Raw genomic sequence first — 22,401 nt, 5'->3', positions numbered from 1 at the left:
GCAACGGGCGGAAGTGGTGGAGTACAGGGCGATGGCGGTGCTGTTGGGGCTCGGAGTGGTGGTCACGTTCGGGACCGGGACCGCGTTTTGTTACTGGAGGCTCCGCCAGGCCCGCACCGCCGCCCGCCACCTGCAGGTCAGCACCGGGCCGGGGGAGCGGACTACCTGCGGTGGGGACGGGGGCTGAGGCCGTGCCTCTGTGGGGTGGGGGCTGGTGAGGGTGAGGTCCTGATGAAGGGTCTCGCCCCGAAACATTGACTCTTTACTCCTCCATAGATGTTTAAATTGCTGAGCTCCTCCAGCATCTTGTGTGTGTTGCTCTGGATTTCCAGCATCTCTAGGTCTCTCACGAGGATGCAGGGAGACTTCAGGATATGGTCATAAAACACCACAGCACAGAAACAGGTCCTTTGGCCCATCTAGTCCATGCCAAAATGTTAATCTGTCTAGTTCCATCGACCTGCGCCCGGATCGTAGCTTTCCATACCCCTCGCATCCATGTACTTATCCAAACTTCACTTTTAAGTATTGAAATTGAATCTGCATCCACCACTTCTGCCTGCAGCACGTTTCACACTCTCACCACACTTTGTGTGAAGAAGTTACCCCTTAGGTTCCCTTTAAATATTTTACCTTTCATCTTTAACCCATGACCTCTCGTTCTGGTCTCACCCAACCTCAGTGGAAAAAGCCTGCTTGCATTTACCCTGTCTGTACCCCTAATTTGGGTGGCATGGTGGAGATATGTCTCCATCAAAGGAGGTGTGAGGTGCTTCTTCCCTCCGCTAGCCTGCAGGTCACCCTTGGGCACCTGCTTAGCCCACCCACCATCTCTGGGCCACATGAAACCACATGAGCAGGTGGTGGATGGTTGTATGAGCAGTTGGTGCTTAGCTCAAGTCCTGGTCCTGATGTCAGGCAATCTCTGAAGTGTATTGATAATGGCTGGGGTCACCCGTTTTGTAAAGACACTGCCCAGAAGAAGGCAATGGCAAACCACTTCTGTAGAAAGATTTGCCAAGAACAATCATGGTCACGGAAAGACCAGGATCGCCCACGTCATACGATGTGGCACATGATGATGATGATGAGAATACTCATAATTTTGAATAATCCTATCAAGTCACCCCTCATTCTCCTACGCTGTAGGGAACAAATCTCCCAAAAGGTCTCGGAGGGATGTAAAGAAGAGAACAGAATGTGGGGAATAAAATGCAGTCGCCCTCTTCAGTAGAAGAATAGAGATGGGAGGAACAACACAACGCGTTGGAGGAACTCACCAGATCAGGAAATCAAGAAACACTGAACGTTTTTGGCTGGGCCAGTTTATCAGGACTGATTAGGAAGGGGGAAGACTCCAGAATAAGAAGTTGGGAGGAGGGAAGGAGGATAGCTATAAGGTGATAGGTGCTTCCAGGTGGGTGGGGAAGGTAAAGGGCTGGAGAAGAAGGAATCTAATCAGAGGGGAGAGTGGACCATCAGAGGGAGGGGACCCGGGGAAAGTAATAGGCAGGTGCGAAGAAGTAAGGAGGCAAGCAGAGAAAGGAAAAGTCGTTTTGAAGAGACGGATTTGAGTCACACAGGTCCAGCAGGCGCTCAGGGAATTGGTGCTGGAGGATTTGAAGACAAGAGCAGACATGACTGGCTGTAACTCCGTACAGCCTGCTGAGACTCCATCTGGAATATTGTGTCATCTTGACGAAGGAGGTACAGTACTGAGGACAGAAGGAGCGTAGCAAATGTTCACCAGATTGGTTCCCTGGCTGGCAGGCTTGTCAGAGAGGAGAGATTGAGCAGAGAATAGGTCTTTATTTAGAGATGGAATAGAATAGAACTTTATTGTCATTGCTCAAGAGAACGAGTTTGTGGTGTTACTCCAGTCCATGAAAAACAGATATTTACAATGCATGCAGTAAGGCTTAATTTAAAAAAATTCCCATATTTACATGCAACAAGTGACTTCGATGGTCCGTAACACTCAAAGGCCATCAGCAAGCTGGGGTGTCGCATTATTCCGCTGCACAACAGCCCTCGGGAAGAAGCTGTTTCTCAGTCTTGCTGTCTTGGCTAAGCTGTTTCTGTATCTCCTGCCAGATGGCAGGAGATTGAACAGACAGTGTCTGAGATGGGATGGGTCTTTAATGATGTTTCGAGTGCGCTGTAGGTGTCAGAGCTGTAGATTGTCTCCAGGTTCAGTAATTGAGTCTCAATGATGTGCTGAGCCATCCTAATCACCGGTTGGAGTGCTTGTGATCAACTAGAGTCCCACACTGTCATTCCGTATGTCAGTATGCTCTCTGCCACACACTGATAAAAGTTGGCCAGCAATTTTTGAAGCTGATTAGCTCTCCTTAAGCACCTCGGGTAGTATAGTTGCTGTTGTGCCTTCCCTGCTATCAAGAGAGCTCCTCGGATATGTTCATCCCCAACAACTTGAAACTGGACACCCTTTCCACTACCTCACCATAGTGGAGCTTGATCGGGACCTCCTGCCTTTCTGAAGTCAATTATCACTTCTTTTGTCATCTTGATGTTGACTGATAGGTTGTGGTTCCTGCACCAATCGGACAGTTTCAGCACCTCCTCTCTATATGCAGATTTGTTGTTGTATGATACAGCACGGTAACAATGAGCCCACACTGCCAATTTACCTACTAAGCCATGTGTCTTTGGCCTGTGCTATGAAACTGGAGCACCCAGAGGAAACCCACACAGTCATGGGGAGAATGTACAAACTCGTTAACGGCAGAGTCGAATTGAACCTGGAACACTGGTGCTGTGTAGCTCTGTTCCATTAACCACAATGCCACCATTCTGTAGGCTGAAGTTGAAAGGAGTAATGTGATCTATTGATGCTGCCGAGATTAGGGGGTATGTGCTGTGATGAGAGGTTGGACAAACTTGAGTATTTTTCTCTGCAGTGGCAGAGACTAAGGACAGATCTGAGACTATTTAAGGTGGGAGAGGGTATATTCAAAGGAGATGTTTACATAGAGAGTGGAGGATGCCTGGAATGCGCTGTCTGGGGTGGTGATAGAGGCAGAAACTTTAGAGCCTCTTTAAGAGACATTTAGACAGGCACATGAATGTGAGGAAAGTGGAGGGATATGGACATCGTGTAGGCAGAAGGGATTAGTTTAATTGGCCATGTGATTACTAATTTAATTGGTTCAGTAATTGTGGGCCGAAGGGCCTGTTTCTGTGCTGTACTGTGCTATGTATAAAATTCTTACGGATGTGACGGGTTAGACGCAGAGCTGATGTTTGTCGCGGATTGCATGTCAAAATAAAAGAGCTTGCTCATTCATATCAGACAGATGAGAAGTTTCTGCACTGAGAGGGGAGTAAATCTTTGGAGTACTCTATCCAAGGGAGCAGTGAGAGCTGTCACAGTGTATACTGAAGACAGACTAATATGTTGTGTGGCACGGTAGCATTGTGGTTAGCACAATGCTCTATAGCGCCAGTGATGTGGGTTGATTCCTGCCGCTGTCTGTAAGGAGTTCGTACGTTCTCCCTGCACAAAATTGATGCAGCACAAAAAAAACACAAGATAAAGAACACAATGATTTAAAATACATAATACATAAAAGAGTTTGTATATATAGATTGTGTGTCCATAAAGTGATGCTAGGCACAGGAGTGTCTGTACATAAAGTAGTGGTGGTTGGGGGTGTGGAGGCATTGATCAGCCTTACGACTTGAGGAAAGTAACTCTTTTTGAGTCTGGTGGCCCTGTTGTGGATGTTATCTACCCTCGTCTGTGAATGCCGTGGGACAAACAGTTCATGAGCAGGGTGGGTGGGATCCTTCATGATGTTACCATCCCGTTTCTGACACCTTTCTGTATAGATGCTCTTGAAGGTGAGTAGGCTGATGCTGCTAGTGCATTGGGCAGTTCTGAATACCCATTGTAGAGCCTTCCTGTATGCCGTCGGATGCCACATACTGTTACTCTGCAGGTTCATTGTCAGAACAAAAGCCAGGTAACTCATAGCTTCACCTCACTATAATTACAGCCTGTGGTTAAGGATGTTTTTGGTTCTGCTTTGTACAACTGGTATCTTTGATTCTGATGCGGGATCATTTCAGTCTATGCAGTCTGGGAAGACGTATCAGAATCAAGTTTAATATCACCAGCATATATCGTAAAATGTGTTGTTTTGTGGCAGCAGTGCAGTGCAATACGTAATAAAAACAACTGTAAATTATAATGAGGAGTGTATATATAAAATGTTAAATAAATGGAGCAAAAAGAGAGCAAAATAGAAAAAAAAATTAGTGAGATAGTGTTCATCGTCCATTCAGAAATCCGATGTGGAGGGGCTACTATCTCTACGTTCTCCATGTGGTCCCATGGGTTTCCTCTGGGTGCTCCGGTTTCCTCCCACAGTCCAAAGACGTAGCAGTTGGTAGGTTAATTGGTTATTCTAAATTGTCCCATGATTAGGCTCGGCTGAAATTGGGAGTTGCCGGGTGGCGCTGCTCAAGGGGCTGGAAGGGCCTGTTCTGCACTGCATCTCACTAGTAATAAAAAGCTGTTCCTGAAACCGTGTGTTTGTTTTAAGGCTCCTGTACCTCCTCACTGATGGTAGCAATAAGCAGAGGGCATGTCCTGGATGATGGGGAGGCTGTGCAGTGGCCCCTCTGCAGCAGATATGTTTTTGATTTTTTAAAAATAAAATCTGTTTATTTTTAGGAAGCACCAAAATTTCCATTGGATCAAGACCTCAAGTCTGTTCTGTTAAATGCACCAGGGAAATGCCTTCCATACGCTGTGGTAGAAGGTACAAGTTATTAGTGTTATTGTGTACACTCTGGCCACTTTATTATATACCTACTGTACCTAATGAAGTGTTTGCTTAGTTTATATTCATAGTCTTCTGCTGCTGTAGCCCATTTACTTCAGGTTTGACGTGTTGTGGGTTCAGAGATACTCTTCTGCACACCACTCTTGTAACATGTGGTTATTTAATTGCTGTCAGTGTGAACCAGTCTGGCCATTCCCCTCTGATCTCTCTCATTAACACCCACAGAACTGCTGCTCACTGGAAGCCTTTTTTGTTTTTTCACACCACTCTCTGTAAGTACTGGAGACTGTTGTGTCTGAAAATCCCAGGAAATCAACAAATTCTGAGACACTCAAACCACCCTGTCTGGTACCAACAATCATTCCACGGTCAAAGTCATTTACTGTAGATCACGTTTCTTCCCCATTCTGCTATTTGATCTGAACAACAACTGAACCTCTTGACCATGTGTGCATGCTATTATGCATCGAGTTGCTGCCACATGATTGGCTGATGAGATATTTGCATTAATGACAGGTGTACTGGTGTGCCTGATAAAGTCACAAACACAGGAAAATCTTGCAAATCCAGAGCAACACACACACAATGCTGGAGGAACCGAGCAGGCCAGGCAGCATCTACGGAAAAGAATAAACAGTTGACATTTTGGGCCGAGAGCTTTCTTCAGGGCTGGAAAGGAAGTGGAGAAGTTAGAGTAAGCAGATGGGAGGAGGGATGGAAGAAGTACATAATATAGTGTCTGTTGAGTGTATATTTATTCATTTTTGGAGATCTGGGTATTGCTTGCAAGACCAGCATTCATTACTCATCCCGAATTGCTTGTGAGGAAGTGGTGGCTAAGCACTGCCTTCTCCCTCTCAACCCCATTCCTCTGCCTCTCCCTCTCAACCCCATTCCTCTGCCTCTCCCTCTCAACCCCACTCCTCTGCCTTCTCCCTCTCAACCCCACTCCTCTGCCTTCTCCCTCTCAACCCCACTCCTCTGCCTTCTCCCTCTCAACCCCACTCCTCTGCCTTCTCCCTCTCAACCCCACTCCTCTGCCTTCACCCTCTCAACCCCACTCCTCTGACTTCTCCCTCTCAACCCCATTCCTCTGCCTTCTCCCTCTCAACCCCATTCCTCTGCCTTCTCCCTCTCAACCCCACTCCTCTGCCTTCACCCTCTCAACCCCACTCCTCTGCCTTCTCCCTCTCAACCCCACTCCTCTGCCTTCTCCCTCTCAACCCCATTCCTCTGCCTCTCCCTCTCAACCCCACTCCTCTGCCTTCTCCCTCTCAACCCCACTCCTCTGACTTCTCCCTCTCAACCCCATTCCTCTGCCTTCTCCCTCTCAACCCCATTCCTCTGCCTTCTCCCTCTCAACCCCATTCCTCTGCCTTCTCCCTCTCAACCCCATTCCTCTGCCTTCTCCCTCTCAACCCCACTCCTCTGCCTTCTCCCTCTCAACCCCACTCCTCTGCCTTCTCCCTCTCAACCCCACTCCTCTGACTTCTCCCTCTCAACCCCATTCCTCTGCCTTCTCCCTCTCAACCCCATTCCTCTGCCTTCTCCCTCTCAACCCCATTCCTCTGCCTTCTCCCTCTCAACCCCATTCCTCTGCCTTCTCCCTCTCAACCCCATTCCTCTGCCTTCTCCCTCTCAACCCCACTCCTCTGCCTTCTCCCTCTCAACCCCACTCCTCTGCCTTCTCCCTCTCAACCCCACTCCTCTGCCTTCTCCCTCTCAACCCCACTCCTCTGCCTTCTCCCTCTCAACCCCACTCCTCTGCCTTCTCCCTCTCAACCCCATTCCTCTGCCTTCTCCCTCTCAACCCCATTCCTCTGCCTTCTCCCTCTCAACCCCATTCCTCTGCCTTCTCCCCTTTACCTTTGACACCATGATTGATCAAGAACCTATCAACCTCTGTTTTAAATGTATTCAATAGTTTGTCCTTAACAGTGGAGCGGATGTTACCTGTAGTGGGAGAGCCTTGGACCAGAGAGCACAACCTCAGAATTTGGAACAGAGATTACGAGGAGTCTCTCCAGCCAGAGGGTGGTGAAGCTGTGGAAGCCAAGTCATTGCTAGACCTAAAGTGGGAGTTGATAGGTTGTTGATTAGCCGGGGCATCATAGTTTATGGAAGAAGTGCATTGGGGCTGGCAGTGGTTAGCATAACACCATTACGGTGCCACATCCTAGGTTCAGTTCCAACACTGACCAGAAGGAATTCGTGTGTTTTCTCCGTGACCTTGTGGGTTTCCTCTTGATTCTCGTTTTCCTGTTACATTTCAAATGTGTATAGGCTAGGGTTAGTAAGTTGTGGGCATGCTATGTTGGCACCAGAATGTGTGACAATGCTTTCAGGCTGCTCCAGTACATCTTTGCGTTGTGTTGGCTGTGACGCATTTCACTGTATGTTTCAGTGTGCGTGTGATTAATAAATGAACCTGAATCTGATGTCCTGATTGTGAAAGGGATAATAAATCAGCCATGATGGAATGGCCGAGCAGAACTGATGGATCGAATGGCCTAATTCTGCTCTAGTGCTGAGGTTTGGATAATTGCATTAGTGGAGAAGTTCTGTTTTATGTGGGCTCAAATTCATTCCGGTCTCTATAATTGATTCTGTGACTTTGTGGCATACCAGACTATCCACGCTCGTGTGAGCTAATCCCTCCCAAACACACGTACAGTCAGAGCTTCTCAGCTCCATGGCCTGCAGACAGCTCCTTTGACTCAACCTGTAAGTTCGGAATTTATTTTTATTTTATTTTGACATACAACGCGCAACAGGCCTTTCTGGCTCAGTGAGCCACATCAACCCACCTGCTTAACACTAGCCTAATCACAGGATAATTTACAATCAACCTACTAACCGGTACGTCTTTGGACTGTGGGAGGGAACTGGAGTACCCAGAGGAAACCCGCATTTTCCATATTCCCTTATTGAGGATGCTGGGATTGAACTCTGAACTCTGAGGCCCCGAGCTGTAATAGTGTCACGCTAGCTGCTACACTACTGTGGCACCCAAATGCTGACATTGGATTAAAATCTATCATCCGCCAGCTTCTCACTTCATTCCATCCCTCTGCCCACCCAGTTTCCACCTCAGCTGTTCTCGCCTATCACCTCCCAGTGTCTCGCTTTATTCCCCCCCCACCACCACCACCATCCTTTCCCCTCAGCTGGTCTCACCTATCACCTCCCAGTGTATCACTTCATTCCCCTCCCAACCCCCATCCTTCCCCCTCAGCTGGTCTCGCCTATCACCTCCCAGTGTCTCACTTCATTCCGCTCCCCAACCACCATCCTTCCCCCTCAACTGGTCTCACCTATCACCTCCCAGTGTCTCACTTCATTCCCCTCCCAACCCCCATCCTTCCCCCTCAGCTGGTCTCACCTATCACCTCCCAGTGTCTCACTTCATTCCACCCCCCAACCACCATCTTTCCCCCTCAGCTGGTCTCACCTATCACCTCTCAGTGTCTCACTTCATTCCACCCCCCAACCACCATCTTTCCCCCTCAGCTATCCGTTCTCAGCTTGAACTCCTTCCCTTCTCCCACCTTCTTATTCTGGCTTCTTCCCCCTTCATTTCCAGTCCTAATGAAGGGTCTCAGTACAAAATGTCAGCTGCTGATTTCCCTACATAGATGCTGCCTGATCTGCTGATTCCCTCCATAATTTTAAGACTATAAGACATAGGAGTCATTTGACCCATTGAGCCTACTTCACCATTCCATCATGGATTATTTGTTATCTTTCTCAACCCTATGCTTCTGTCTTCTCCCTGTAACCTTTGACGTCCTGACTAACCAAGAATGTAGCAACCTCCAATTTAAATGTACCCAATGATTTGGCCTCCACAGCTGTCTGTGGCAATAGATGCCATGGGTTTTGTGTGTGTTGCTCTGGATTTCCAGCATCTGCAGAATCTCCTGTGTGCACAGCAAAGGCATGTGACTTTGTCATCATTTAATCTGTACTGGGCAGCACGATTCATTACATGAAAACTGAAGCAGCAGGGGACTGTGGCTGACACAGATTTCTAGCAGTAGATGCTGGTACATTGACTCTCTTCCTGAAGCACTGACCTTTAGTGGTAATTAAGATTCTGCTTCCCATCTCACTGTGCTCTGATTTTTAAACACTCACACTTTATGCATCATTTTGGAATGGCTCTGGCACAATGCATTAGTTCGAGTTCAAGTTTATCATCATCTGACTGTACATATATACAACCAAACAAAACAGCATTCCTGTGGACCACGGTGCACACACAGCACATAAACCAATAATTACCATAAATTAATAAAATATAATTCAAAATGCACGTGAGGTGTGCTGCACAAGTAAACAGCTCACTGCCCTAGTGATGAGACCTCAGTGGTGGCAGGGTATTCATTCATCTCACAGCCTGAGGGATAAAGCTGTGCCCAGTTTGGCAGTCCTAGTCCGATGCTACTGTACCTCCTTCCTGATGGTAGTGGGTCAAGCATTTGAAACATATTTCCTTTGTCCAAGTGGAATTACCAGCCTGAAATTCTTATTCAGTCTGGGACTATTTAGAGATACTGAACTGTAAAAGGCCCTTCCAGTCCAACGAGCCCATGCCGCTGAACTACACCAGTGTGACTAATTAACCTATCAACCGATATGCCTTTGGAATGTGGGAGGAAACTGGAGCACCCGGAGGAATCCTACACGGTCATGTGGAGAATGTACAAATTCTTTACAAACAGCAGTGTGAATTGAACCCTGAATGGTGATTGTGGACAGTGTAATAGCGTAACGGGGACAGGTGATTCCTGGGCTGGATGTCCTGATCACTTAAGGAAGGTGGACTGTCTTCAGTTGCCTCTCCTTTCCGGGTGTAGTGATATAGCATATTTTGTGAAGTTTGTTGTTATGTGGCAGAGGTATATGTGTACTGTACACAGTATATGTATGTATACACTCACAGCTCACATAACGCTACCCTGCTTAGAGCTGATTGGTTACAATGCGATTATTCAATTCTTACTGAAATTTTTTTAAATGTCAAAAATTCATTCTAAACAACACTTAAAACTTCTCATGCATGGCTGCCACTACAGTAAACATTTAATCAGCCAATGAGAGTGCTCTATATGCACTCTGAGCCTCTCACAGCTAATCGCATTTTAGTTCAAGCTCAGTTTCCCCCGTGTGTGTAAACGTTCTTGCTCCCTCGCCAATTTATTCCAATTTTTTTTACCCTTAATGTCTGGAAAATGGCTTCCAACTTCCAGTGAGGGTAGTACATCTAAGATGGCAGAGCAACACATCCTGGGTGAATCCGAGGACATGGATGGAGAAGAGGAAACAACAGCAAGAAAACTCACCACAAAATTCCTGAACGCTCGCCTCACCACGATCACACAAATCACGGACCAGTTCATCGATAACGACCCTGACTGAAAGCAAAGCAATAAGGCAAAGAGAGGTGTACTCAACGTGATTTCCTGCTACCGAGAACTGCTCATAAAAGGAAACTTAAGAAAAGCCAGTTAAATCTCAACACCTACTTGAAGAATCAGAAGTTAGTGGAGGACCCACAGCCTGTCCCTCCTCTCAGATGTAATCACCACCACTGCTGCCGCCATGTATTGCTGCTCCACTGATGTACGGGTTAGGCCTGTTTGTGTGTTTGTTACTCCAGGAATTACTGTGTGTACATAAAATAATATTTTAAACATCTCGAGTTTCATTGTTTTTTATCAGACACACATGTCCATTTATGTGATGTTATAATGGCTGATCTTCAGCATTAAGTGAGGTTTGTGTGTGTATATATGTATATAATATATACAAACAGAGTAAATTTGTATATGATTGTATAGATTAAAAGTATGTGGGTGTGTATATACATTAAAGTAAATAAGCATTGCAAAAAGGTGGGGGGAAAGGATGTTGGAAATGGCGAGGGTGCAGCGCTGCAGGCGGAGTGTGGGACGGTGGGTCAGAAGGAGCACCAGGGAGTTGGGGGAGGGGGCCAGACACACCCAGCCCTGAGCTACCAGGCAAGTTTATTTGGTTCTAAACAATTGGTTTATTGATTATTTCGGAATGTCTCTCTGGTGCTTCCCACTCCTTCCCTTTGTCCTTCCCCTTTTCCCGACCATGATTCTCCTCTCCCTGTCCCCTTCCCACTCTCAGTTCACAAGAGAGACCCATATCAGACTCGGGTTTGTCATCACTCACTTATATCATGAAATTTGTCTTTTGTGGCTGCAGTACAATACAATACATAAAATTACTACAGTACTGTGCAAAAGTCTTAGGCACCCTTGCAATATATAGTACATCTGCCTAAGACTTTTACACTACTGTATTTTAAAAGATTTAAACATTTATTTATTCAGAAAATTAGCCCCCATGCTTGTAAATTAAATTTCTCACATTCAGAGAGGCCCTGTAATAGTTATCACTCATCAAATTGCTTAAAAACTTGCAGGAGCCCTCAGACAGGCTATCAGACAAGTCCTGGACACAGACGTCCATGCTGATAGTCTCGTTGAGGGGGGCAGCCTGTGTATCTCAGACAGCAAATTCCACTCAATAGCTGGAAACTTTACAATGGTTTGTTATGCAGAGTGAATGTGTGCTCAGATTATAGAAAAGCTACCTAAGCAAGTCACGGGTAACTGCTGTTGAGTGACAGCTTTAATTTTGTTTTAGGTTTGGTCACCCCTGTCAATGAGATGTTGAACAGCCAGTTTGTGGACAGTTGCAGAGGGGTAATACATCGTTTGGTTTTAAAAGAGCACAATGCAGTGTGGAATCGGACCACGCACCTTTGGTAAGTTTGAGCACGTGGTCCGTCGTATCTGATTGAAGAGTAAGTTTAGACCATTGCCTTTTCACAGATTTTGCCTGATCTGCTAAGCAATTCAGTGTTTTAACCAATTCCAGAAGCAGTATCTGTTGTAATCTGTTTTAGATCTAATCTAATCTCCACTTCCCCTCCCCCACCCCTTGATCTTTCCTCTGATTGGTTTTTCACCTGGCACCTACCAGCCTTCTTCCCACCCTCTCCCCACCTTCTTTATGGGGCCCCTGCCCCCTCTGTCTTCAGTCTTGATGAAGGGTCTTGGTCCAAAACGTTGACTGCTCGTTTCCACGGATGCTGCCCGACCTGCTGAGTTCTTCCAGCTTGTTTGTATATGCTGATTTTACCACAGCATCTGCAGTGTACTTTGTGTTTAGATCTAATCTGATAGTTGTGCTATTTGGAACTGCAAATCACAACTTTTTGATTAAAAATAAAGTTTTCCATATATTCTATTGACAAACCTCAACTCATTCAGAACATCACTGCTAGACTTTTAACCAAAACCAGGATGAGGGGGCATATCATTCCCATACTCGCTATTCTGTAGCGGCTTCCTGTATCTTATGAAATTGATTTTAATGGTATCTTACTAGTTTTTAAACATCTCAAAGATCTAGCACCAGAGTATGTCACAGAATTGTTTCCATTTTATAATCCTACTCAAGTGCTCAGGTCTTTTTCTGCTGATCTCTTAAATTTAAACAAACTCCCTCAAAGAAGATTGGGGCTGAGGGGGAAAATGGATCAGCCACGATGAAATGGAGGAGTAGCCTCGATGGGGCAAATGGCCTACTTCTGCTCCTATATCTTAATGTCTAATGGTTGAAACGATAATTGGTAGGTCAGCTTTTTGAACTATGCTCCCAAACTGTGGAATTCAATGCCTAAAACTATAAGAGGTGCAGACTCAGTTGACACTTTTAAACACCAGTTCAAAACCTATTTATTTAATCTTTTAACTAACATCTTTTTGTCTTTTATTTTCATGTTTATTTTTATTTTATTTTCATATTTCTACTTTTCTCCCATTGTAAAGCATTCTGAACTACTTCATCTGCATGAAAAATGCTCTGTAAATAAACCTATTATTATTACTTTAGTTTCTCAGTTATGTGGGGATAAATTTTCTAAGATTAAAATGAAAGCATCAATTGGAGTCAATTATCAGTTCATTATTGCAAAGGAAAAAAAATCAGTTTTCAGCTATGTTCCTCAAAGACATATTAAAAAAAAATCAAAAAATGGTTAACATTTGCAATTCAGTGTGGTTGTCCTAGTGTGAGCCAGGACTTGGTGCGGGAATATGCCTACAAACTTCTTGTGTAATCAGTTTAGTTTATTGTCATGTGGACAACGATGTAATAAAATTCCTTGTTCATATTAAGTTCACGGGGTGAACTCTGTTACAAAGCTGAGCTTAATTTGCTCAAGCAAGTAACAAACTTTAAAGCTACTCATATACCTGACCCATATTTCCAAATATCAATTTCACTGAGACATGAATTGTCTCAACAAATACGCTTTCACCTATGTATATAATTCTAACCCTTCCCTCCTTCGTAACCCTCCGCTTTTCTAAGTCTCTTGAATGTCCCTAATATATCTTTCTTTTTAAAAAAGAATATATATACCAATTAAGCTCCATCTTCCACTTCTCAGCTGAGCTCTATATCCTGCCAATGTCCTTTTGTAACCTATGACAACCTTCTTTCCTATCCACTACCGTGTACAGTATTGGTGTACATTTAGTGTCAGCGATGCACACACTATGGACACAGGCCGTTCGGCCCAACCAGGATAACCTTTCAAGCTACGCACTTCTCCGGATTGATCTCCATCTGCCATTGACAACAGTTTGTGGTACCATGACTCTATGACTGTTTGGAGCACTAGCTGAAAATAAGCTGGGCAGGGTGACCTGTACATTACAAAGCAGATGAATTGCAAAAAGAACCGTTTATCTGCTTCACTCACTTGATGTTAGTCCAGAGAATTGCTTTTCAACCCTTAATTTGTCACTGAGCCATTAACCTTATTTAATTGTCCCCATCTTATTCATTGCCACAGATGACCACGGAGGCCAAGTAATTGGATATATTTAAAGCAGGGGTTGGAGGTTCTTTTAGTAAGGGAGAAAGCAGGAGAATTGAGTTGAGAGGGATAATAAATCAGCCATGATGGAGTAGAGTCGATGGGCTGTATGGCCTAATTCTGCTCCTATGTCTTATAATCTAAATGCCAGGTTACAACTTGCTTCACACATGTCCTCTTTCACCTTACACCTATTTGTCTGCTTGTTTGTTTGTTTATATATTTAGAGATACAACACAGTACAGGCCCTTCTGGCACCAAGAGACTGTGATGTCCAGTTAAACTGCTAACTCATATGTCTTCAGAATGTGGGAGGAAACCGGAGCACCTGGAGGAAACAAACAGGCCAAAAGGCATCAAGGGATATGAGGAGGAGGAGGTTGAGAAGGATAAAAAATTGAGCATGATTGAATGGTGGAGCAGACCTGATGGGCCAAATGGCCTCATTCTGCTCATGTCTTATGGTCTTGTGTTAGTGATGCATTTTGGAAAAACAAAGCAAAAAATACAATTGGGAAACTGAATATATTTTTCTTGGAAAGAGCAGAAGTAGGTTAAATAAACTTTGGTTGATGAGGAGAGATTACACGTGAGCAAGATTTTACTGTGTCAGTTCCTTTAACTGCTGACTTGATTCTTTTCCTTTGATAGGAATGACTATGAAAAGGTTCTACATCAAAGGACTAACACTGTACCCTTTGACCTTCTGCTGACTGATGGCAACCTTGGTGTATCAGTGAGGGTGATGAAACCCTTGGCATCGTCGGAACTGGACCTGGAAACGGTGTACAGGAAGTTCCACCCCGTAGTGCAGACACTCCCTAACATCATCGTTCATTATATTAGTGGGGAGCGGCCAAAGGGGATCACAGAGATGGAACAAATGCTCAGGGCTGGTGATGTCGTCACAGGGGTCGGCGAACTTGTTTTGGACAATAATCTTATAAAACTTCAGCCTCCTAAGCAAGGGCTTCAGTACTTCATCTGCAGACTCAGTTTCCAGTCTCTCATTGAAAAGCACAAGGCCAAGGTAATGCAGTGGAAAGTCTTGACTATTGTGTTTGGAATTGTAACATGTGCTACTCTATCCTATACGTTATGGCGGCGGTATAAACGGCACAAGATGAAAGAGGAGCAGACGAGGGAGGAGGAAGAGAAGCTGGCAATGAAGAAACGACGCATCCAGGAACTAGGCTTGACGGAAGAAGAGGTCCCTCAAAGTGCATGTACCATCTGCCTGATCAGGGAGCAGAACTGTGTCTTTCTGCAATGTGGACACATTTGTTCCTGCCATGAATGCTATAAGGCACAACTCGTTCCCAAAATATGCCCCATTTGTAAGGATCCCATCTCCAGAGTAGTCCTGTTGTACAATAGCTAAATATTCACCACCCCAATCTCTTCACCCAGCTATGGATACCTCACATTTGCTTTACAACAGGATATACATTTATTGAGAACAATGATAACAGGTACCACGGTGATCGCACTACTACTACTTGTATTACTGGTAATACAAATGCCACTGGGAGCTCGTAGTTATCGCCCGATCTGGACAACACACCTGTCAGTTACAGTGAACAAAATCTACACTGGGTTTCACTTTATATATAACATAGCAAAGGCTTTGATCGCCATCTTGTGGAAGAATAGAGTAGAACATCAAAACCTGCTGGTTTGAAATGAGAACATCTTCAGCATGCATCAGTCCTGATGAAGGTTTCGGCCTGAAATGTCAGCTGTTTATTCAGTTCCTCCAGAATTTTGTGGTTATTGCTCTGGATTTTCAGCATCTGCAGCATTTCTTGTGTTTAAATTGTGCTGCTTGCTTCATCGATTGGATTTATGATTATAAATCTTAATTACTTAAGATGGAAATTTGAAAAATTTGTGGTGGTCTGTAGGTTTAGATCCCCTTCTTCAGCCCTTTACCTCCTCAACCTATCACCCCCCCCCCACATCTTATTTCATTGCACCCTCCCCCTCTCCTGGTCTCACAATCACCTGTAAGTTTGTCCTCTTTCCACATTCCTCCTCCTCCTCAATCTGACATCTTCCCGCTTCCTCTCTCGTCCAAACGACGGGTCTTAGTCCAAACTGTCGACTGTATGTTCCCCTCCGTTTGATGCACAAAGTTCAAAGTAAAGTTACTATCGAAGTACATATATGTCACCGTATCCAATCCTGAGATTAATTTTCTTGAGGGCATACTCAATAAATCAATAGTAGAATAATCATAACAGAATCTGTGAAAGACCACACTAACTTTTGTGTTTGACCAGTGTGCTAAAGACAACAAATTGTGCAGGTACAAAAAGAAAGAAAGAATAATAAATCAATAAGCAATACATTTCAAGTTCCTTCAGCAAGTTGTGAAGTAGGCCAAAAGTGATCCACATTTCTACCAACACTAGAAATATTTAATGCATGAATTAACTTTTTGATGTGTATGAAGCTGTCAGGATTCACTGGTCTGTGCAGATGTGAACACATCTGTATTGATTGCAATAATCTCAAGACACTGCAATGCCATATTCAGAAAGACTGCAATCAGATTGTACCTTGAATATTTTCTCCTCTAGGTAAAATCATATCAGAATATTTCAGTGCGGAACTTGATCTGCGGCTGTGGTCTGAAGCCATTGACACAGCGCTGAACTGAATGACAGTGGCTGTGGCTCCTGGGCTGGTTTTACTCCCCTTGGTGACTCATGGCTATGCACTCACTTCTAGGGACTCGACGGTTTGATGTTTTGTGTGTTATTTGTTCCCTTTTTATTGTTAGTATGATTTGTTCATTTTGTTTGTCTCGTGTGAGGGTTTTCTTTAAGCAGGTTCTATGGTGCTTCTTTGTTTTGAGGTTGTCTGCAAGAGGATGAACCTCAAGGTTGTATACTGTATCCATACCTTGATAATTAATGTACTTTGGACCATAAAACCAGAAGATATAGCAGAATTAGGCCATTTGGCCCATTGAGTCTGCTCCACCATTTTATCATGGCTGATCCAATTTTCCTCTCGGCCCCGGTCTCCTGCCTTCTTCCTGTATTCCTTCATGCCCTGACCAATCAACCAGGCCTTAAATATAGCCAATGACGGCCTCCACCATCAACTGTGGCAAATAATTCCACAGATTCACCACTTCTCATCTCCATTCTCAAAGGACAACCTCTATTCTGAGGTTGTGTACTGTGGATTTAGACTCTCCTACTGTAGGAAACATCCACTTCATCAAGGCCTTTCACCATTCGATAGGTTTTAATGAGGTCACCCCTCATTCTTCTGAATTCTAGTGAATACAGGCCCTGAGCCGTCAAACACTCTTCACATGACAAGCCATTTAATCCTGGAATCACACTTTGATCTTGATCCTTGAATTATTCCAAAATATGCCAAATCTAATATACTTTACACCCCTCTGATTCAATCACATTTTTATTTGATCTGAAGAGCATTTTTTCCAGCACTGATCCCCAGTAGGGGTGGCACCCTGGCATAGAGGTTAGTCCTTTGCTTTACAGTACTGGGGTTCAATTCCTGCTGCTGTCTGTAAGGAGTTTGTACATTCCCCCTGTGACTGGATTTCCTCCCACATTCTAATGATGTATGGTCCAATGGTTCAGTTTAATATGTGAGAAAGTATACAGTATACATCCTGAAATTACTCTTCACAGACATCCATGAAACAGAGAAGAATGGGTTAGGGTTGGTAAGTTGTGTGCATGCTATGTTGGCTCCAGAAACTTGGCAACACTTGTGGGCTGCCCCCATCCTCAAGACTATTGGCCATTGATGCAAATGACACATTTCATGTTTTGATGTATACGTGACAAATAAAGCTAACCTTTTTGTTCCTTTAACTTTAATAGCCCACCAAATGTAAACATGAAATGCTGAAAGAACTCAGTGTGTCAGGCAGCATCTGTGGAAGGAAATGGGCAGTCAGCAATTTGCGTCGAAACCCTTCATCCCGATTCCAACAGTATGATTTTTGCTCCAGATTCCAGCCACTGCAATCTCCATCCTACCCACATTGCACTTTTTTCCGAAAGCTTTTACACTTTATTCTGCATTGTTATTGTTTTACATCATTCTAGCTCAATGCACTGTGTAATGATCTGATCAGTAGGAACAAAACAAGTTTTTCACTGCATCTTGGACCATGTGCCAATAATAAACTAATACCAGTACAATACATCTTCAAGAGGTGGTGCCTCGAGAAGCCACATCCATCACTAAGGCCCCTCGCCGTTTGGAGCACGTCCTCTTCCCATCAGGGAGGAGATACAGGAGGCTGCACACCCGCACTCAAATTACCACAAACAGCTTCTTCCCTGCCATCAGATTTCTGAATGGTCCATGAATCCACAAAAAACACTTCATCATTTACACTGAGATGCTGGAAATCCAAAGTAACACATACCAAATGCTGGGGGAGCTCAGCAGGTCAGGCAGATCTATGGAAATAAAAAAAAGAGTCGATGTTTCAGGCTGGGACCCTTTTTCAGGATCGGAAAGGAAGGGGGAACACCACCACATCATTACTTTTTGATGTGCGCTGTTTATTTGTATTGTATTACAGATGTTTACATCTTTGCACTGTACTGCTATTTCAAAACAAATTTCACGTCAGGTCTGATGAAGGTCTTGGCCTGAAATGTTGATTTTATTCCCTTCCATAAATGTAGGTGGTGGCTTGGAGACACTTCTCTACCAAAGGAGGCGTAAAGTATGGTGCTCCTTCCCTCCACTAATCTTGGGCAAGGTGTGGTACCTGCTTCGCCTCCTTCCCCCAAACCGTATCAGGGTTATGTGGAGTCACGGGAGCAGCTGGTGCATATCACGTTCTGGTTATGTGACCACTGATGCCAGGCAGACAATCTCTGAAAAGTATTGTCATACGAGGGGTGCTTGATAAGTTTGTGGCTTAAGGTAGGAGTCAATTTTAGAAAACCTAGCATGTTTATTTTTCAACATAGTCCTCTCCTACATTTACAAACTTAGTCCAGCGGTCGTGGAGCATACGGATCTTGGACCTTCAGAAAATGTCCACAACTTGGGTGATTGATAAATTTGTGGCCTAAGGTAGAAGGCGATGAGTTATACAGCTCTCATTACATGCACATGTTGTTCAACTCTTTGAGTGATTATGCAGAAAGTGTGAAGCTAACTCATCGGAGTGATTGATAAATTCATGGCCTAAGATAGGAGGAGATGAGTTATTAACTTCAAACTTTGCATAATCACTCAAAAAGTTGAACTGCTTATGCATATTACGAGAGCTGTATAACTCATCGCTGTCTACTTTAGGCCACGAACTTATGAATCGCCTCTGCTGTGGACACTTTCTGGAGGCCCAAGATCTGTATGCTCCACGACTGCTGGACTAAGTTTGTAAATGTAGGAGAGGACTATGTAGAAAAATAAATGTGCTAGGTTTTCTAAAGTTGACTCCTCCTACCTTAGACAATAGGTGCAGGAGTAGGCCATTTGGCCCTTCGAGCCAGCACCGCCATTCACTGTGATCATGGCTGATCATCCACAATCAGTACCCCATTCCTGCCTTCTCCCCATATCCCTTGACTCCGCTATCTTTAAGAGCTATATCTAACTTTTTCTCGAAAGCATCCAGAGAATTGGCCTCCACTGCCTTCTGAGGCAGAGCATTCCATAGATCCACAACTCTCTGGGTGAAAAAGTTTTTTCTGAACTCCATTCTTAAACTATGGCTTCTGGTTTTGGACTCCCCCAACATTGGGAAAGTGTTTCCTGCCTCTAGCGTGTCCAATCCCTTAATAATCATATATTTCAATCAGATCCCCTCTCATCCTTCTAAATTCCAGTGTATACAAGCCCAGTCGCTCCAATCTTTAAGGCCACAAACTTATCAATTACCCCTCGTACGTTTGGGGGGGGGGGGGGGGGGTTAATCTATTAATGACACAGCCCAGAAGAAGACAATGACAAAGAAGAAATTTGCCAAGAGTGGTAATGGAAAGACAGTGATCATGCATGTCATACACCATGGCACATGATGAACAAACGTATAAATGCTGCTGACCTGCCTAGTTCCTCCAGCATTGCGTGTGTTGCTCAGGATATCCAGCGTTTGCAGAATGTCTTGTCTTAAATTTCCCATCATATGTCAGTGATAATAAACCTAATTCTGATTCATTCACTGGATATAGATGGGCACAGGTCCTTCTGGCCTAATGAACTGGCACTGCCCAATTACACCCATGTGACCAATTAACCTACTAACTTGTGTGCCTTTGGAATGTGGGAGGAAATCAGAGCACCCAGCAGTCACGGGGAGAATGTACAAACTCCTTACAGGCAGCAGTGTGAATTGAACCCAGGTTGCTGTAATGGTTGCACTACCATATAATTGGAAATGCCGCCAACATTTATAATCATACAAAACTGGCCCTCCACAGCCTCCCTGGGAAGTATGTTCTAGGTAACTACCACTCTCTGCGTAAAAAGAAAATCATGCTGTGCAAGTCTCCTTTCAGCTGTCACTCTATCGCTTTAAAGCTGCCGTTTCCAATGTTTGACATTTCCACCCTGGGGAACAGGGTAACGTACCACTTCAGTTCATTCCAAACAGAGGTTGAATACCTCTGGACATTCTGGGATATGTGGATGGTGTTGTGATATGAGGGAAGTGGAGCTGATATTAATTGGCCATGAATGGCAAAGCATGTGTGAAAGGCTGAGTGTTCTCGCCCTCCACTTCCTTGTGTTTCTCCATTACATAAAACCATAAGACGTAGGAGCTGAATTAGGCCATTTGGCCCATTGAGTCTGCTCCACCATTGAACCATGGCTGATCATTTTTCCCATCCTCAGCCCTGCTCCACGTAACCTTTGATGCTGTCTCCAAACTAGAACATATAAATCTCTGCCTTCAATACACCTAATAACATGGTCTCAACAGCTGCCTGTGGTAACAAATTGCACAAATCCACCATCTTCTAGCTGAAGAGATTTCTTCCTATCTCCTTTTTAAATGGACGCCCCTTTATCTTGAGGCTGTGCCCTCTAGCCCTAGACTCCCCCACCATGGGAAACATCCTTTCCACTTCTTTGTCTGGCCCTTTCAACGTCCAAAATGTTTCAATGAGATCCCTCCTCATCCTTCTAAATTCCAGTGAGTTCAGATCCAGGGCCATCAAACTTTCCTCATATCATCCTTGTGAACCTCCTCTGAACCTTCTCTGGTGTTAGCACATCTTTTCATAGATGAGGAGCTCAAAACTGTTCACAATACTCATGGTGAGGCCTCACCAGTGCCTTATAAAGCCTCAGCATCACATCCCTGCTCTTGTATTCTAGACCTCCTGAAGTGAATGTTAACATTGCATTTGCCTTCCTCACCACTGACTCTACCTGCAAGTCAACCTCTAAGGTGTTCTGCACAAGGACTCCCAAGTCCCTTTGCATCTCAGATTTTTGGATTTTCTTCCTGTTTAGAAGATAGTCTGCACATTTATTTCTACTACCATAGTGTATGGCTGTGCATTTTCTAACATTATATTCTATTTGCCACTTTCTTGCCTATTCTCCTGCAGCCTACCTGTTTCCTCAACACTACCTGCTGTCTTTGTATCATCTGCAAACTTGGCAACATAACTATCTATTCCATCATCTAAATCAGTATAAAAAGTGGTCCCAACACCGACCCCAGCAGACCACTAGTCACTGGCAGCCAACCAGAAAAGGATCCTTTTATTTCCACTCGCTGCTTCCTACCAATCAGTCAATGCTCTAATCATGCCAGTAACATTCTTGCAATACCATGGGCTCCTAACTTGGTAAGCAGCCTCATGTGTGGCATCTTGTCAAAGGCCTTCTGAAAATCCAAATTTACAACATCCACTGCATCCTGTTTATCTATCCTGCTTGTAATCTCCTTAAAGAATTCCAACAGGTTCATCGGGCAAGATTTTCCTTTAAGGAGACCACATTGACTTTGTCCTATCTTCTGTATCACCAAATACTCCATAACCTCATCCTTAACAATTGATTCCAACATTCCCAGTGACCAAGGTCAGGCTAACTGGTCCATAATTTCCTTTCTGTTGCCTTCACCTTTAAAAAGAGCGGAGTGACATTTACAATTTTCCAGTCCTCTGGCACCATGCCAGAGTCCAAGGATTCTTGAAAGATCATTACTAATGCCTCCACAATCTCAACCGCTACCTCTTTCAGAACCCTGTGGTGTAGTTCATCCTGTCTGGTGACTTAAGTACCTTTAGGTCTTTCAGCTTTTTGAGCAACTTCTCCCTTGTAATAGTAACTGCACTCACTTCTCTTCCCTCACACCCTTCAACATCTGGCACACTGGTAGTTCTTCTATGGTGATGACAGAAACAAAATACTCACCCTGCCTCTCTCTGTTCTCTCCCCATCCCACCTATTATTATTTCTCTGACCTAATTTTCTAGCCATCCTGTTTCCATTCTCACCTCTTTTTTTTTACATTCTTGAAAAAGCTTTTACGATCCACTTTGATATTATTTGCTACCTTGCTTTCATATTTCATCTTTTCCCTCCTAATGATTCTTTTAGTTGCTCTGTGTAGATTTTTATAAGCTTCCCAATCATCTGTCTTGCTGCTAATTTTTTGCTGTGTTGTATGCCCTCTCTTTTTCTTTTACA

At 44.3% G+C, this 22,401-nt stretch overlaps 1 protein-coding gene across 1 annotated transcript; it reads left to right on the top strand.

The window, feature by feature from the left end:
• mul1 (mitochondrial E3 ubiquitin protein ligase 1) lies at positions 1 to 16,079 on the top strand. The gene is made up of 4 exons (XM_073032337.1): positions 1 to 136; positions 4,700 to 4,787; positions 11,493 to 11,613; positions 14,389 to 16,079. The coding sequence occupies exons 1-4, from the start codon at positions 32 to 34 to the stop codon at positions 15,116 to 15,118; spliced, it is 1,044 nt and encodes a 347-aa protein (XP_072888438.1). The 5' UTR covers positions 1 to 31; the 3' UTR covers positions 15,119 to 16,079.
• Positions 16,080 to 22,401: the final 6,322 nt, after the last annotated feature.

This window comes from Hemitrygon akajei, chromosome 29, assembly GCF_048418815.1.
Source record: "Hemitrygon akajei chromosome 29, sHemAka1.3, whole genome shotgun sequence".
Classification (NCBI taxonomy): domain Eukaryota; kingdom Metazoa; phylum Chordata; class Chondrichthyes; order Myliobatiformes; family Dasyatidae; genus Hemitrygon; species Hemitrygon akajei.
Note: the sequence above shows the minus strand (reverse complement) of the source record. Positions and strands in the feature narration are given on the sequence as shown.

Bases quoted from the DNA above. Each gene is read 5' to 3' on its own strand.
- mul1 (XM_073032337.1), top strand. From the start codon at position 32: ATGGCGGTGCTGTTGGGGCTCGGAGTGGTGGTCACGTTCGGGACCGGG. The intron at 137-4,699 runs GTCAGCACCGGG...GTTTATTTTTAG, and splicing joins CCGCCGCCCGCCACCTGCAG to GAAGCACCAAAATTTCCATT. The intron at 11,614-14,388 runs GTAAGTTTGAGC...TTCCTTTGATAG, and splicing joins AATCGGACCACGCACCTTTG to GAATGACTATGAAAAGGTTC.